This window comes from Leptonychotes weddellii, chromosome 4, assembly GCF_054177405.1.
Source record: "Leptonychotes weddellii isolate Sample4059 chromosome 4, ASM5417740v2, whole genome shotgun sequence".
In the NCBI taxonomy this organism is placed as follows: domain Eukaryota; kingdom Metazoa; phylum Chordata; class Mammalia; order Carnivora; family Phocidae; genus Leptonychotes; species Leptonychotes weddellii.
This window is the reverse complement of record NC_138372.1, coordinates 167393749-167411195: the sequence shown is the minus strand read 5'-3', so window position 1 is coordinate 167411195 and position 17447 is coordinate 167393749. Positions and strand designations below refer to the sequence as shown.

The 17447-nt window shown below is 51.3% G+C and overlaps 1 protein-coding gene across 1 annotated transcript in view; it reads left to right on the top strand.

Moving 5' to 3' along the window:
* The window catches only part of KCNK9 (potassium two pore domain channel subfamily K member 9), an 86330-nt gene extending 69471 nt beyond the window's left edge, over nucleotides 1–16859 (top strand). Inside the window, exon 2 of the mRNA XM_081816585.1 lies at nucleotides 3687–16859. Within this exon, the coding sequence (XP_081672711.1) occupies nucleotides 3687–4528 (842 nt within the window). The 3' untranslated portion in view covers nucleotides 4529–16859. The remainder of the gene's footprint in view (nucleotides 1–3686) is intronic.
* The last annotated feature ends 588 nt before the right edge of the window (nucleotides 16860–17447 follow it).

Genomic DNA, 17447 nt, shown 5'->3' with positions numbered 1-17447 from the left:
TGTACACATCCTGTGCCTTGAGTGTAGTCCACATGCACACACACATATACTGCATAGACAAAGTCCGTTCATGAATGGGGGTGTGCTATGGGTATATTGTATATGCTTTTTATGTATTGGTATAATATATATATATGGTATGTGTATGTGCGTATGTTTCAGGTCCATGTATTATCTATCCACTCATACACTCATACATACTGTTCATAAAGCTCCAAGGGTGTGCCATATATATTCTTTAGAAAGTACCCATAGACGCTACATCTGTGTGTTACACAGATAGCTTATGCATACTCTGTGTGTAGACGTGATAGGTATAGACCTGTCCATACGCAGTGGCTGCAGTGTTGTATCAGAGCAGAGCTGGTGAGCAGATCCAGTGGAGAATACACGCAGTGTATCCGGTAGGTCCTTTGCAGGAAGTAGCAGTCTCAATTTGAGAAATTAGGGGGCTGTTTATAGACTCTTCTGCCAAGTGTGGGTCTGGTGGAGGGAAAGCAACCAGGGAAGGTGTGGCATTCCGGACGAAGAGTGATGGAGAGCTGTCTGTGTGTCTGGGAACAGTTCCTGGAACTGTAGAGAGTAGCTCTGTGCTGTGAGCCTTCTGGCAGAGGTGGCTTATTACCGAGGTCCTCACCTTCCACCCTTCCTCTGACCTCCTGACCAACTAACTGGAAACCAGAGAGCAGGGCGGAGATGGGTGCATCCGGAGGCGGAAATTGAAGATGTCCTGCCGGGCTCTTTCCTGGAAGCATTGCACATTCAGCAACTTGTCCATCACTGTAGCGGAAATAGTCCTGTGCCCAAACCACAGGGCCCTAGGAGATTAATGTGGAAGGCCCTGAACTTTGGTGGCATTCACCTCCCACGCTCTCTCACGCATACACCTTCCTAAGACTTGTCCCCACTGTAATGCAGCAGTGAGATATACCTCGGAGCATCAGAATGATGAAGTCCTTTCATTCTACGGTAGGACAGATGGCAGGAGACCGGACACAGGGTCTACAGACATACTGCTGTCCAGCCACTTGAAGGACTCTACTTCTGAACATCGATACTGACAGGAATGGGTGGGGTCTGGGCACCCCATGTGCAATTGTTGACCCAGCAAATGCTGTGTTGGTTTCCTCTAATAAATATATCACATCCGGAGCCATTAGCTAATATTACCACTTTACTCAGTTTCCAACAATCTACTGTTTTCCACCATCCATTTGGCTTTTATATCTGCTACGCAGGTGAGCTATCTAGAGATATACTGGGATTTCCACCCCTGCATTTTGTATAAATATAAACCCACTTGTTTACCAAGATGCGCTTCATTCTTTCCTGCAGACCTAAGCCTCCATCTGGTATCATTTCCCTTTAGGAAGAAGAACTTCCTTTGGTAATTATTCTGTGCAGATCTATTGGTAACAAGTTTTCTTTAATGTAAAAATGTATTTTGACTTCATTCTTAAAGGATATTTCCTGTGGATGGACAATTCTGGGTTAACACTTTTTTTTTTTTTAAAGCTCCTTAAAGATGTTATTCCACTGCTTCCTGGCCCCTATTGTTTATGATTAGAAGTAAGAGGTATTCAAATTATTCTCTAGGTGATGCTTTCTCTCTGGCTGCCTTTAAGATTTCTCCCTTTGGTTTTCAGCAGTTTGAGTCTGATGTGTGGTTTACTTTGTATTTATCCTACTTGGAGTTCACTAGGCTCCTTGAATCTGTAAATCTGTGTCTTTCACTAAATTTGGTTAATTTTGGCTATTTCTTCAAAATTTTTTTGGTCTTATTTTTCTTTTTCTTCTGGGATGACTTTTGATATTTTCCTGAAGGTCTCTGAGGCTTTCAAAATTTATGTTTAATCTGTATTTCTCTCTGTTCTTCAGGTTGGATTTCTATTGCTATATTGGTTGCTCTCCCCATTAGCTTTCTGTTTCCCCATTCTATCCTTTCTCGCCTGACTCCACCTTCATCATATCATCTTCCCTCTTCTGCAAGGACTATGGGGTTTTTGAGGGGCTGGAGCTCAGTGCTGGCTCAGTGGGGTTGAGGGCCAGGGAGGATGAAGAGAGGGCATCCTGGAGGTAAACAAATGTCATCTGTCTAGTGAGAGTATGGCCCCCAGGGCAGGTAGGACATGGCACAAATTCCTGCCAGGGGAGAGACAGACCGTAAGTGATAAAGCCTTGGTAGAGAGGTATGGGCTTGAGCATTCAGATGAAGTTTCCTGTGGGAGACAGTGGGCAGGGTGGAGGTCTTGGGGTCTGGTTGGTCCCTACAGAGTACCAGGTCCTGGACTAGGTGCTATCTGACTCAGCAGATCTGCAAACCCCACCTGGGAATTATTATTATCCCATGTAACAGATGAAGAAACCAGGGTTGGGAGAGGTTGTCTGGTGCCCAAGATAATACAGCTGGTTAAATGACTAGGAGCCCATGAGCCTATGGCTCAGGGTAACATCAGGGAAGCCTTTCTTGATAGGGCAGGATTTGAGATGTTGGAAGGCCATGTTCATCCTCCAAGCTTTCAGTCCTAATACTGTCCATGATTCAGGGCTGGTTTTTGTTTTTTTTTTCCTGGGCTGTATTAGTCCCAGAACTTGAACTAGAGCTACTGACACCCTATCCCTGGCTCTGATATTATTACTAAGTAGCTGAAGGACACCTGGCAGGTAACTCCACCCTTCCAGCACCCCATCCTCACTCAGGATGTGAGGAAATACGGACTCAACTTTGCACAATTGATGTAGGGGATTAATGAAATGTGCTGCAAAGTTGCATGAAGAGTTTCAAAAGCACTTACACGTGTGGTTCTTAGAGGATTATTTGCTCCCTCTTTCCTGAGAAGCCCAGATTCACACAGTGGCACACTTGTATTCCTTCATTTATTAAAGAAATCTTCTACATGCTAGGTGTTACTCCAGGTGTGGGGGATTCAGCAGTGAACAAAACAGATACAAGTCTTTGCCCTCATGGTGTTTATAGTACACTCTGCCGTTACTCCTCTTGATTCAAAATCTCTGCTTTCAAGCCTCATTCTTGGTGCCTGAAAACTCTGGGTTCAAATCCCAGCTCTGAAGAACTCAAGTTACCCTACTGTTAAGTAACTTAGTTTTCTTGTTGTTGGTGTCAGACTCATTACGCCTAGTTTGTAGGGTTGTTAGGAGGTCAGAATGAGGCCCTGTAGGACAAGGACTCCACACAGAGCCTGGTATGCAATAGTAATGTTGATCCACGGTGGGCATATTTAATTTTTTCCCTTGGACTCACTACTTTTGCGGTCTTATTAGTGAGTGTGCTGCTTTTCCTTTTAAAACCTTTGTTTTGCTCTAAGAACAATGAAATGCCCTCGGTATTCCTCCTCCGAACTGCCCCAAATGAAATGCCCCCAAAGCACCCCTCCCATCCCTAAACTTCAAAAGACACTTCATTGATTCTTCCTTGTTCTTTTCCCCTCCCTCCAGGATATGGGCATGCCCCAAACTCCATCCCAAAGTGCCCCCACCCCCTTCCTCAACCCCAACCTCAAGACATTTTTTTCCCTGGCTCTCCCTTGTCCTCCTCTTCCTCTCACTCCCAGGCTATGGCCATGCCCAAGCCCCATCCCAACTGAAATGCCAAGTCCAACCCCATCCCAGACCTAACGGGACCTTTCCTTACTCCTTCTCCCTGTTTTCTCACCCCCTCCCCTCAGGTTATGGGCACGCTGCCCCTGGCACCGACGCGGGCAAGGCCTTCTGCATGTTCTACGCCGTGCTGGGCATCCCGCTGACGCTGGTCATGTTCCAGAGCCTGGGCGAGCGGATGAACACCTTTGTGCGCTACCTGCTGAAGCGCATCAAGAAGTGTTGTGGGATGCGCAACACGGAGGTGTCCATGGAGAACATGGTGACCGTGGGCTTCTTCTCCTGCATGGGGACGCTGTGCATCGGGGCGGCTGCTTTCTCCCAGTGCGAAGAGTGGAGCTTCTTCCACGCCTATTACTACTGCTTCATCACGTTGACTACCATTGGGTTCGGGGACTATGTGGCCCTGCAGACCAAGGGCGCCCTGCAGAAGAAGCCGCTCTATGTGGCCTTTAGCTTTATGTATATCCTGGTGGGGCTGACAGTCATCGGGGCCTTCCTCAACCTGGTGGTCCTCAGGTTCTTGACCATGAACAGCGAGGACGAGCGGCGGGACGCCGAGGAGAGGGCGTCGCTGGCCGGAAACCGCAACAGCATGGTCATCCACATCCCCGATGAGGCGCGGCAGGGCCGGCCCCGGTACAAGGCGGACATGCCGGACCTGCAGTCTGTGTGCTCCTGCACCTGCTACCGCCCGCAGGAGTACGGAGGCCGCCCGGCCGCGCAGCAGAACTCCTTCAGCGCCAAGCTCGCCCCCCACTACTTCCACTCCATCTCGTACAAGATCGAGGAGATCTCACCAAGCACATTGAAAAACAGCCTCTTCCCCTCCCCCATCAGCTCCATTTCTCCTGGGTTACATAGCTTTACCGACAACCACAGGCTGATGAGGCGGCGGAAGTCCATTTAGGGTGTGGGGCTGCCGGCGCAGGCAGAAACAGTCCTTTGTCCGATTTGACCTTGAGTTCCACTGGCCCACCTCGTCTGTTCTTTCTTATTATTAGTATCCTTTACCGTTGTCCTCATTTTCTTTATTACTTTTTCTCCTTCCTTTTTCCATGGTTACCTCTTCCTCCCCGCCCTCAGCCTCCCCGGCGAGACAGAGCAGGCCAAAGGGAAAAGAAAGGCCCGTCCTCCTCTGAAACTCGCGTCTGAGCATGAAGCATGGATTTCTTCCTTCCTTCCTTCCTTCCCAGCGAAGTATGCCTTACATTTCTCCGCAGCCTGCCCCATCTCTGGGGTGGCTTTCCCAGGACAGGTGTGAGACCAAGACCACCAGGCAGAGCTGAGAGGATACCCAACCCAAAGTTGCACACCAGGCTACCAGCCGGCGAGTGCCCACCCACGTGCTGTCTGACCTAACTCCTCTGTGTCCTCCTCCCCTGATCGGTGGGTGGCTGTGTGTGTGTGTGTGCGCACGCACGTGTGCACAGACCGCGTGTGAATGAGGGAGTGCACACGTCTGTGTGCTTCTCTGTGTGCGCACCGCGTGACAAAAACGGAAAGTATCAGGTATTCACAGTTTTCTTTTCCGTGACACAGTTCTGTTAATAACCTGCTTTCAGCGGCTTCCAAACAAAATGGGAAAACAAAACCCATGAGGTTTTTGATTTATCATTCTGCCAAATCAAGCATGTTCCATAAGCGGTCTTTCTCCCAGACGTGTCATGACCATATTTTTTAAATGCTAGGTTCTAAATTATATTAACTTCTTTTTAGGGGGCGGGTGGGAACGAAGACACGGATCATCTTAGCTTGCCAGTTCAAAAATTTTTTAGAAGCATGCACTTTGTGAAACTGGTATGCATTATCAACGCAAGACAACAAAACTAGCAACGGAGCAGTCCAAAGCCAGTAATAATTTATTCAAGGCATTGCTATCATCTGCAGTTCCAACAATTTACCATGCAACTGGAAGTGTCAGGAGAAACTGGAAAATTGTTGGAGCCACAGAATACTTTGTTACTTCCCTCTTATTTATAGGATGGAGGTGGCAGCGGCCATGGTGGTGGCTTGTGCAGCATCTACCTGCCTAAGTAAGAATTACAGTTTGGGATGCTTGGATGAGAATGGGTATTAGGTGGATGTGGTTTATTTTCCTAATAAAAAAAATGACAGGGCATTCCTTGTTTAAAAAACATATATACATGTATGTCAAGAAAGACAGTCTCTAATTGCATTTGATTTGTAAATAAGGGCGAGTCTGTGTTGGTCTCAGGAAGCGTTTAGAGGCAAGGAGCCGTGTCTTGGCCTGCTGGGAACTTGTCAATCTCAGGGGACAGTTTTCCTGAGTAGTGGAGAAATTCCTCCCCATCATCCCTTTGGACGACCCAAAGGGAAGGCCTGTTAATCTCCTGGGGGAGGGCTAGGCTATAGAATAGGGTACACTGGGGGCCTTTTCAATGACAGGAATAAAGAAAAATCTGGAATTTAAGTTCACAGAGGTGACTTTCACTTCCCTTGTCCCCTGCTGTTTCTGGAACTCACCCGTCTTCCCATGCCTTTTTCATAAACCAAACGTTCAGTGCTCTTGGATAGAAACAGGCTTTGGCTTTGGCCCAGAAGGAGCAGTGGGAGCCCCCGTGGGATCTCCCAGAATGGAGGATCTGCTTGCTCCCTAGAAAGAGACCTTCAAGATTCCTGAAAGGAAAAGGCACCGAATGTCACCAGTCCCAAGCATTTGGGCCATTGGACTGAAACGCAGGCGTCCAGACTCCTCTGAAGAGGCGGGCACTGTAGTGTCTGTGGGCCACAGGGCCTGTGGAAGGGGTCTGCGAACCGCGGTACTCAACCTTCAAGGTGGTCTTGATTCACTCATTTTTAATATATATATATTTTCAATTTTAGGGCTCTAAAATCTGTCCAGAGAATAGAATTTTTTTTTTCTTAGAAGAAATTTTTCATTTTTGGGAGGAGGGTCATAGGTGTGAAAATATTAATGCATCTTTGTAGAGTGCCTCATGCTTTGGAGGAGAATGCTTGGAATCAGTGTGGGGTTTCTCATGAAAACCTTTGTAAGATCTTTCCTCAAATGGGGTGTAGGATCATCTTTGATCTATAAGGGAAACTGAGGGACGAGGGGGTGAGTGGTTTGCTCAGAGCTGGTCTTGGTCTAAGCCGACTCCTGCCACACGGTGGCATCTTCATTCAGCCCTCCGATGAGGGCACCTGCTTCTCTCTGTCCACAGGTAGATGCCTCAGACCCCTGGAGTCAGAGGAGCATGGGCTCAGCCCTCCATTCAGGGCTGATTCCCTGAATAAAGTATCTGTTTAAAGTGGCCTTCATCTGTTTAAATGCTTCCAGTGACAGGGAGCTCCTCCTTTCCTGAGGAAATTGCGAAAACATTCCATACTCTATATTTCCACAGAGCTGACTGTTCTTTATACAATTAAGGATTGTAGGATGAAGTTTTTTCTGTTCAGTGATGACCACAAACTCAAGTATCGGAAGCAATGTGGAATCTGTCTTGCTTCCATATCCTTCTTAGTTCTTGGTCTTTGGCTATTGCTCAGCCCTCTGAAGGGCAGTAAGAGAATCTTCTCTTCCAAAGTTAAATATCCTTGTTCACGCTTGGAGTATTCAGGGCACAGTGGGGAGTCTTGGTTTGCTTCCTTTGGGAGGTGCATCTTTTTCTCAGATGGCCTGGACTGGTCTCTGGCCAAGGAGTCCTCCATGCACACCGGTGAGGTGCTTTCACGGGGACAGTGAGTCAATGGCCTCCAGGGTCCTTCCCTCCTGATAAAATGGGGCTGGGGCATCTCCACCCAGAGAGCTTGGCCGCCTGAGATGGCTCAGTCAGCAGGAGAATCTTCAAAAGCCAAGAGGGAGCTTAGCCTGAGTTGCCTCACTGAGGTCCCTCATTTTCAGAGGAGGAAGCTGAGGCCCAGGAAGGGGAACCTGGCAGCTCAGATCAGCCGGGCAGGCCCTTGGTCTTTGCAGGTGTTTCTCCTCCTGCTGTCTCCCTGGCTGTTTGTTCACTGCTGTTGCTTACACCCTCGAAGTTCCCTCCGCCTCTCAGGCCCAGTCTGTTTCTCCCTCCCACAATGGGTGACTTCTTTCCTAAGTCTGGTTTCCCGGCCCTTTCTTCCAGGGAGCAGTGTCCACGAAGTGCGGGGGAGAATTCACACGAGGTTGTTTGGAGACAGGTTTCAGCTTCAGTCGGGATGAGCCAAGGAAGAGCCACGTTCCACCAGAATCACAGGGTGCTGGCCGGCCACCCAGTTCTAGAGGTCAGGTCTAGAAGTCAACATGCCTCATAGGTCCTTAAAGAGCTTTCAGACTCTTGCTTGAATGGTTTTCCAGCTGAGAGATCTCAATCCATCCACTCCACCAAAGACAGGAGGAAGGTGGGCCGTGCCACAGGGCTGGGTGCTTTCTAGAGACCTTCCCGTTTTACTCTTCGCCACGCCCATGCCGGACGGAAGGTGCTATCACGCCACGGGACTGTTAGACTCTTATTGCCTCAGAGTGGACCCACTGTCTGGGTTTGGAGATGCCAGGTTAGTGCCAGAGCTGGGATCAGGTCTCTTCTTTCCGTCCACAGCACTCTGTCTTGAAACCCAAGGAGCAGGCCCTTAAGCGCGGTGGGCTGCCTGGTGCTCCCTGAGCATCTGTTGTGCTCCTGCTGTGCATCACTGATGTGGAGGAGGTGCCCGCACTCGGGCATGATCACAGCAGGTCGTTTGCAGCCCAGAAATCCCCGCTGGGAGAGGAAGCAGATGGACCCATCCTGCTGCCTGGGAGGCCCGCCTTTGCAGGTGCTCGAACCCCATCTATAAAAGGGGGAGAGTGACTGCAGAATTTGGCTCACCGTTTCTTCTGTGTGTGTAGGGCCTTAAGTGGGGGAATATCTGGACAGTAACTCAGAAGCCCACAGAGAAATCTAGGAGGTCACTTTTCTCTGCCTCACCTCGATCTGAAAGCCCTGTGGATCCTGATACCTAGCCACAATCACCAGAAGCTGGAGGGAACGGGTTAGAGGCATTCATGGTCTGTGCGCATGAAGTTGGAGGGGGAGGTAGGAGAGCAAACAATGATCAGAGGAGAAAAACCACCCACCACTGAGGTCTGTGGCCCTATTTCTTTCTGCATTTTTTTAGAATAATTGGCCCTAATTGAGATACCAGTTACGGGCGTCCACAGAGGTGCAAATCCTGAGGCCTGTGCAGGAATGTGTCCATTCTAGTAGCAGGATAGATACCATCCCCTCAAGTGCCCTCGTGCGTGTGGCTTTGCTCCTGAAGGGGGGTCAGCCTGAGGGCCTGTCCTGTGCGGGCCTGCTTCACGCTGGCTGGGGCTCCGGCGTGGGTTTCTTCTAGAGTTATAGCTTGTCTGGGACTCTGGATACATCCCAGGTGAGGAAGGGTTGGTAGGGCAGGGAGGGGCCCACACCTCCTGCTTCACTGGGCCCCCAGAAATCATTTCTCCTCCCTGGGCCTCTGTTGCTGTCGAACACCGCAGTGGGATGGCATGGAGTGGGTGGGATTTAGGAGCACCTAGCACAAGATGAATTTGACCCAGGAAGACATTTGGCCTCGGATGTTCCAATCAGTGGGCACATTCGAAGGTTGGGACACCAAAAAGAATACCAGAGGCCGTTTCGTTCAGCAGGGTGCTGCAGAGATGGTGCCACTGCTTGTCCCCTCTCCAAGAAGAGAGCGTCATCGCACGAACCAGGCCCCATGCATTCCAGGTTCCCCAAAACCCTGGGCATAAATCCACTTTACGTGGCTGGCTCTTGACTACACCTTGGGAGACATTGCTGTTTCGGGCGGGGGGTGGGGGGGGGCCTTCTATTTCCGCGTGATTCTCCGCCACCAACTTTGGAAAATTCCAGATCAAAGAGCTGAAAGACGAGTATGATGAACTTCGTATACCTATCACCCAAAGTCACCAGCCTGCAGTGCTTTGTCACATTTGCTTGACCCTCTCCCACCCCCACCCCGATGTATTTAGAGGATGAAGTGGGGTCTGCAACTTTTGGGTGGTTCATCCAAAGACAAAATGGTCTCCTGGGAACAAGAGCATTCTCCTAGAGAACAGTGCCGCTCACCCCCTAGGAAATTTAGCATTCGTGCAATATTTTTACCTAAAATACAGCCCACATCCACATTTTCCCAACTGTCCCCAAAACGTCCTCCAGAGCTTTCTTGTGAATCCGAGAGACAAGGTCACATCTCACACTGCCTGTCTGGTTGCCCCAGATTGCTCCAATCTAGGACATTCTTCCTCCCCATTTTTGTCTTCCATGATGTTGCCATTTTGAGGAGTCCAGGCCTGTCTTGGGGGGATGCCCCGCGACCTACTTCTGTCTGCTGGTTTCCTTGTTTAGGGGATTGTAGGGAAGACGACAGCACAGCAGTGTTGTGTAGCCACGATGAATGCATTTGATATGTTTGGCTCTCTCGAGAGTTCTGTGATTACCTCTCTCATTGTAGATAAACAAGTCACACTAAATGTTGCTCTCCTCTGTTGGAGAAACTAGTGGAAGCTTCTAGAGAGGTGTCCATGAGTCCCTGGATGCTGGGTCTCATTGCCCAAGCCGAACATCACTCGGCTATTTCTGACTCCTGACGTGGATCTCTCTGCCGTTTGAGCGCCAGCAATCTTTACCCTAAACACCTGTGGGGGGCGGGGGTCCAGCTATAAATAGACATAAAGCACAGAGATGGGCTTTCATCGATTACAGAGCTGGCTAGCTGGTATAACCCAGTAGGATTGTTGTAAGGATCCCTGTGAGCTAGCTGGGGCGCTCTGGCACCCGGTAGCTACTCAAGCGAGTAGTAACGATCGCGGAGCCTGTCCTACCATTAATGATCATAAAGCTGTAACTGGCTGTTGTAGCGCTCTTGGCCATTCAGGGCTGTAATTGGGACCTCTGTCTTTGAGATATTTGCATTGGCAAGTTCTATAGCATGGATTTTTCAGCGCTGATAACATAAAGCAGTCCACCTGCTGTAGCTGAGTAACCTTTCATTTTGATCAAGAAAATACTCCCCTGCAGATTCTCTGAGCCTTTGCCCATGCTGTTCCTGCTCCCCGGAAAGGCTCCCTGCTGCTCTCCAGCGTGGAGGTGGAGAGGCGTGCCTCTCACTCATCCTTCAAAGGCCCCTGATGGACTCAGCGATGCCCTCCTGTGGGCTCCCTAGTTCTTTCTGTCACGCAAGAACATCCTGGGAAGCCAACTCTGACGGGCCTGGCCTCGAGAGCTGTAAGTGCTGAGCCGTGCCCACAGAGGGGAGTAAAGACCATCAGATTTCTCGCCGCTTGCCTAAGTGGCCGTTTCAGCCCCGTTATCAAGGCACATCTTCACTTCAAATGCAGGCAGTGGCTCCCTCCCTGGAAATCGATGCCCAGCCACATGCTCAAAATCCACCACCCGCCATCGGCCATTCAGTGGCACCTGCCCGCCAGAGTGGAGTATGCCACGTGCCATCGGCCGCGAGCTGCCCACAGCTCGCCGTTTCCTGTGAAGTGGGTGATTGGAGCACCTTCAGTCCCCAGAAGCACACTTGTGACACTCCACCCTGCAGCAGGGAGGGGGCCCCGTGCTGGGACGGTCTCCAGGAGCTGGTCGGTGCCGCGTTCACGCCGAAGTTCCACTGGTAGAAGCTGAGCAGCGCGGACACGCGCGGCGAGTGGCAGGAAGCCTAGGCGCCACGCCGGGAACAGAGGCCCGTGCAGACGCTTCCCGCCTCCGGGCAGTGCGTGGGGCGGACGCCGCGCAGGCTGGGGCACCTCACACAGCCAAGACTGGCTTCTGGCACTCACAGATGGGCGGTTTTGCCCCTTTGAGCCTCAGTTTCCCTCCCTTTAAGTTGGAGGTGAGAAATAAACCCTGCACAGAGCGGCTGTGGGAACTGCAGGAGTGACTTTGGCTGGGCACCTGGTCCGTGCTGAGCGCCACGCTGGGGTTCTCACTCAGGCCCGTTCTTGGGCTCCTATGGGTTACTCCCGGCATTGGACTTGAAATGGAAAGGCAGTGAAGGAGTCTGGTCGAGGAACTCAGGTAGGGCTTCATGGAGGAAATAGCTTTTGGAAATCTCTGAGGGGAGCCTTGAAGGAGCAAGTAGGTGCTGATTTAGGCAGAGGCAGAGGCAGAGCCTGGCCAAGGCACCGAGTGTGGACATGCCGGGAGCACAGATTACACCCAGCGTGACTGTCCAGGCCCTTCACAAGCTGGTCACATCCTAAGTCGTTTGAGCCATTCTCATGCTCAAGAACCTTCCCTGGCTCCCCCGTGCCCACACGGTAAGCTTATTTCAAGGCCCTTCTTTCTCACACCTTGCTTCTGTGGAGGATCTGTCCATCCTAATGTCCCTACTGGGGCCTCCTCTTGTGACAGAGCTCCAAAGGTAGAGCCTGGAGTCTCTCCAGACTCGAATCCTATGGAGTCCTATTGTTTGGGTGGAGTTGAGTGTTGCGTTTTGTTTTTCTGAGTCTTCTGGACGTTTGCTATAGTTTACATGGGGGAATTTTTCTGGATAAGGTCTGCTTGGTCTTTCACTTGAGCCTCCGGAGGACTCGTCCTGACAAAGCCGAACAGCTACCGAAGATTAGCATGGAACTAACAAAAGAAAAATGTCTGATTGTTGGGCTCACTTGGCGAGAGGATTTGCCACTTCCTGATCAACTCTACGAACAATGGATTTTGGGACTGCCTGTGACCAGGGCCTCAGGGACTGAACTAAGGCCTCATGGGAGTTTTGAGATGCTGGTCTGGGCCCCTGCTCTTAGTCAACGTTTTCCCCCCCCGGAGTTGGAGCGTCATGTGGCTGTGGTGCTGAGGGCAGGGTCCTTCAGTAAGGGTGTGAGCCAAAGAGCCAGGGGTGTCTGTCTTGGGGAGCACTGGAGGCTCAGATCTGTTCTTCTTTCTTCCCACTGGTGTGTCCAGGGTATGGCCGAGGTCAAGGAGTGGCATCCTGTATGGAGCTCCCCCCTCCCTCCCCCCGGCAATGCAGTGTGGACTTTGATTTTGAGATCAGGCCCCTGGGTAATGGAGGCTGAAGAAGCACTTGCTGGGTGGAAAGGAAGTCTAGCTTAGAAAAGGTGAGCTGAACCAGGATTCAACACTTGCCTTTGTGATTTGCTGTGTGACCCAGGGCAAGTCACTTCACTTCTCTGGGCCTGAGTTTCTTCTTTTCTAGACTAAGGGGTTTGGCCAAGGTTCTAAGTTTCCCACCCTCCGCACCCCCGCCCCATGTCTGCCTCATTGTCTCTGCCACCAACTCCAGCCTTGGGGTGGACTGGCTGGGCTGACATCAGCCAGCGTCTGGAAGTATTTACCCAAACACCTTCTGTTACAGGTGACGCTCTCCCAGTTAGATTGTTTCACTGGCACATGGATCCTTAATTAACCAATAGCTTCTTACAGTGTCTTTGCTTAGTTTCCTTGACTGTGCAAGGCTCCCTGGTTGCACAAGGTGCGTGTTCTAACGAGAGCGAGTCTGAGCCCAGGGGAATCTGGGACTCTATCTGCAGCACTCATCCACACTTATAAGAAGAGGGGGATGGGCCCCCAGGATTTGCCTTCCCACTAATCCTGAAACCCCAGTCCTGCCCCTCTGTCTACCTCTGCTCTTCACCTGCTGCATGCTCGGCTTGTCCTTACGTCAGGGTTCTCTTTGCTTCCTGGGAGGATGCGTCGTCCACCTGCAGAAGTCACTGGCTCAGCACGGGGCCTCGTGCCAGGCCCCATCTGACTCGGGTCAACGGTCTTTGCTTGGCTGGGACTGAGCCCCGATGGATCTGGGGCCTGAGTGCAGAGCGGCACTGACTTCTGCTGCTCGTGCACACTCCTGCTGGGTGGGGGCGGGGCTCCCAGGCTCAGAGAGGGCACATTGATGGAAGGGCATCCAGGGCCCTGACTGCACACTTCTGGCCCTTCTTCCCCAAGCTCTGTGCTCAGGCTCACAGGGAGGGGTGGGTCCCCCTGCTTGCCATAAGAAAGGGACACGGGACTGCCCTCAGGAGGAGGCAGAGGGGGTCACTTCCAGAACGGGGAGGCTCCATGATGGGGGAGGCAGCATTTCACCTGGGCAGGCATGGGACAGGAGAAAGTTCCAGACCCCCAGGAAGAGTATTTGCTGAAACTCCCTGTTCCTTCACGTTGTTCAAAAGCCCAGCTCGTTGCCAGTCACCAGGGAGGAAAGCCTGAGAGGAGAGCCGAGCTCAGACCAAGCCTTTGATTGATCTTACCAGTCGTGCAGAACTGTGGCCTCAGGAGTCTATTCTTAGTAGCAATGGCCCCAGAGGGCAGACCCCAGGCTAGCATTGTGAGTTCTCTGCTACAGAGGGTGGGCTGGTGGACCCAGGCAGGAGGCAGTATGAATCACAATGTGAGTCCAAGGTGCAGGCCTCCCAGAATGGCCACGGGGTCCCCAGCACAAGGCAGAGGGTCCAGCCGTGGGGGACGGAAGAACTCTGGTTGAGCCCCCTCCATAGTCTGCTCTGTGTCACCTGGGGAGGTCACCCTGTCAGGGAGGTAGACCTGAAAATGGTTTGGAGGAGGTCATCCTGGTGGACATACCCCTTCTCTCTGGGCCTTTGTTTCCCCATCTGTGAAGGAAGGATCTGGAAAGGTGGGATTATTCCAGAAGGACTGGAGCTAGAAAACCTGGTCTTGTAGATGTGGCCTAGGTTCTGGCTGAAGCTCCATGGGACACACGGGCATGGCCTTCCTGTCACTTGTGCCTTCTTGCCTGGTGACCATGGGTTCCAGCATGGGAGGAATTAGGGCGGGAGGAAGGAGAGGAAGACATGCCCAAGGGTGAGGTAACTCTACTTGGGGAAGCTTCTATTCATGTTTCCCCATCACTTCTGGACCCCGACGGTGGCCTCTCCAGAGGTCCCAGGTTCAGGTTCGTGGAAGCGTCAAGCCTCCAGAGAGCAGGTCTTGGTTTTGTGAAGTTGAGCCATCGGCCTTGGTCAATAAAAACAAAGCTTCAGCTTCGCCTCTTCTAGCTCCTCAGCTCTGGGGGGCTGGCGGCCTCAGGGGCCGTTGTCAGCACCTGGCCCTGGGTCCCTGCCTTCCCCCTTTGGAATTGGGCCACGTGGCCTTGGGCAAGTCACCTCTTACTCTCTTCTGTGAAGGATGAAATGGCCAGGTGAGAAGCAGGTATCCCCCAGAGAGGTGCAGGGGGAGATGAAGGTGATGTGTGGGGCTCTTGGCTGACGTTTCGGTGGGGGACGGGTTTGCAGGAAGGGCAGGGCCAGGTGCTCCCAACGGAGGGTCCCTGACCTGGGTCATCTCCTCTCTCCTAGGGACAGCACATTTCCCAGGTACGGCTCTGTAGACCTCCTCACCCCGATGAATTCTGTCTCTACCCACTTCCTCCAACCCTTCTGTTGATGCATTCTTCTTGGCGGCCCCACCTCTCCGTTCCCAATGGACCAGATGCTTGGTGATGATGTGGCTGGGAGGTCTTCCGGGGACCCAAGGCCCACCATCCCCCCCGCCCCAGAAAAACCTTGTGGAAAGTCTTGCCTTTCCTTAACCTGAGAGGACAGAGCAGCTCCTAGGTGTGAGCTGCAGCCGTGGGGGGCCTGGTGGCTCCTTGGGGCCCCCCTGTGTGGTGTGATCTGCTATTTACAGAGCATGTGGGGCATCTGCCAGGAGCCAACCTTAGCCAGAGGCCGTGTGGGGAGCACGACCATCAAGGTGTCCAGCCTCAGAAGGCTAACCTCCAATGCACCACGTGCCTCCAAGATGCCCGAGGTCTATAAACTGAGTCAGGGGAGCAGGTATGGGAATCAGAACATGCCTCAGCAATCACTACAGCTTCTTGAGCTGAATTTTAGGATTTGGGTAGAAAAATAAAAATCCAATGCAAGGGAAAACATATTGGGAACCCAGTGAAGCAGAACCCACAATTGCCAAGATTTCTCTATAATTTGATGGCTCCTCAGAGAATAACACACTCCTGAAAAAGGCTAATTATATATTTGTTTACTCAGGCTACAAATAGCATTTTGACGGCCATTTGGGGCTGGAAGGGACCTCCAGAGATCATCTCGGTCCACCCTCCGCTTTATCAGAAATCTCCGTGGAATATAGATAATGCACTGGATTAGGGGAAAGTGTTGGTACCGAGGGAACTTTGAGGGAAACCGGCTTACCCTGACCGGAAGGGTTGAGGCCATCTCCTGTGCCCATGAATGTCGATCGGGTGTGGGGCGGGGGGGGTTGCCGCTAAACAGACACAGGCAGAGACTTCAGGGAGGAGGAGTAGGTTTTAAACCACTGATCTGGTTAACAAGGAGGAAGAATTTCTAGTCTGTTCCCAGCAGGCCAAGAAATTGCAGATGCTCCCTCTAAGTTGTACAATTTTTAATGTCAGCCAACTGTGTGTCCTTGTACCTCAAAACTTTAACAAGAAAAAAAGCATCATTTGTGACCCAACGCATAGAATAGTTATTCAATTAGTCCCACGCTCACATGCATTGAAATGATGGGCATATACATACAAGGGGTGCTCTCTGGGGGGGGTGGGGCACAGAGATGTGGATCCTCATGTATTCATTTGGGGTGCGCGTGTGTGTGTGTGTGTGTGCTGACTGGCTATCTGGATTATTTTGGGGGGGCATAGTTGGACATTTTCATGTCTGCATGGTAAGAGGACATGGGTCTGGTTCTGATGGTGTGGATGTGGCCGGAGGCCACACTGAGGGTGAATGGGAAGGTCAGTCCCGAGCCCCTAAGCCGGGACCTTCCTTCCCATCCTGGTGGGTGTTTGGGATTGGACCCCGTCTCCCTGCAGTCCAGGCATCGGACCTGTGGTGGGAAGTCATACCAGATTCAGCAAAACCAGTGATTCCAACCGGACCACAGTGTACCAAATTCAAAGCAGCCTACTGTTTTCCTTTTCTTGTGTTTCCCTTTTGTTGATCTTCTCCGGCCCTCTCCGCCTGTGGGGAGGGCGCCTTCACAAATGGCCTTAGCATGCCGTTCTGAAGTTTAACAGAATGAGACAACCATCAGACGAAATCAGAGGTATTTATTATCACAGCTTACCTGAAGAATGACAAACAAAACTGTATCACCAATGTTTACAAGTCCAAGTAGACATCCAGCCCGTGTAAAATATGTAATTTATGCAAGGGATTGCATCTTTCTTTTGTAACGAATGCACTAAAGCAACCCTGTATATATTTTACAATGTCTTTACAGAAAAAAAAAAGAATCATTTACTGTAGTGTTGTAAAATAATGCACTTTTCTAATTTTTTCATTAAAATCTCTATGGCACGTTTGCAAATGTGTCTTGGTCTTCCTTCACTAAGAAAGGTTCAAAGTCACCTTGACGCAGATTCTCCCCACCTTCTGATGGCTTTCTGGAGCCGGGGGATGGCAGCCCCTTTGCTCGTGGTCATCCCCACTAAGAAGCCTTTTTCCTAAAAACCCCAACAAAGACCTTCACGGAACGGACACCTGATTGGCCCGTTTTTGTTTTTCTTTTCTGATTGAGGGACCTTAGTTCAAAACACGAGACGGCCCCTTTCCCTTTTCACCTTCTGTCTGAGCGTGGAAGGAAGAAGGGGAAATAGGCAGAGAACAGGTGCTCAGGAATCGTGCTACAGTGAAAGCAAAATCTGCTCCTGGCGACCTGTGGTAGCTGCCCGGATGTGAGGGGCTTCCTGACCTCACTTGTGTTCCAGAGTCACGGGCATCGTGGAACTTATCCCTGGGATGCCAGGGTCAGAGCTTCCCGGGGTGGGGTGTGGTTCTCAGATTTGGGCATCACACTCACCGGAGGTCTCCCCAAAACAGATTGCCAGGCCCCACCCTCCGTGTGGGTCCAGGATGGGGCCCCGAGAGTGCGTGCTTCGAA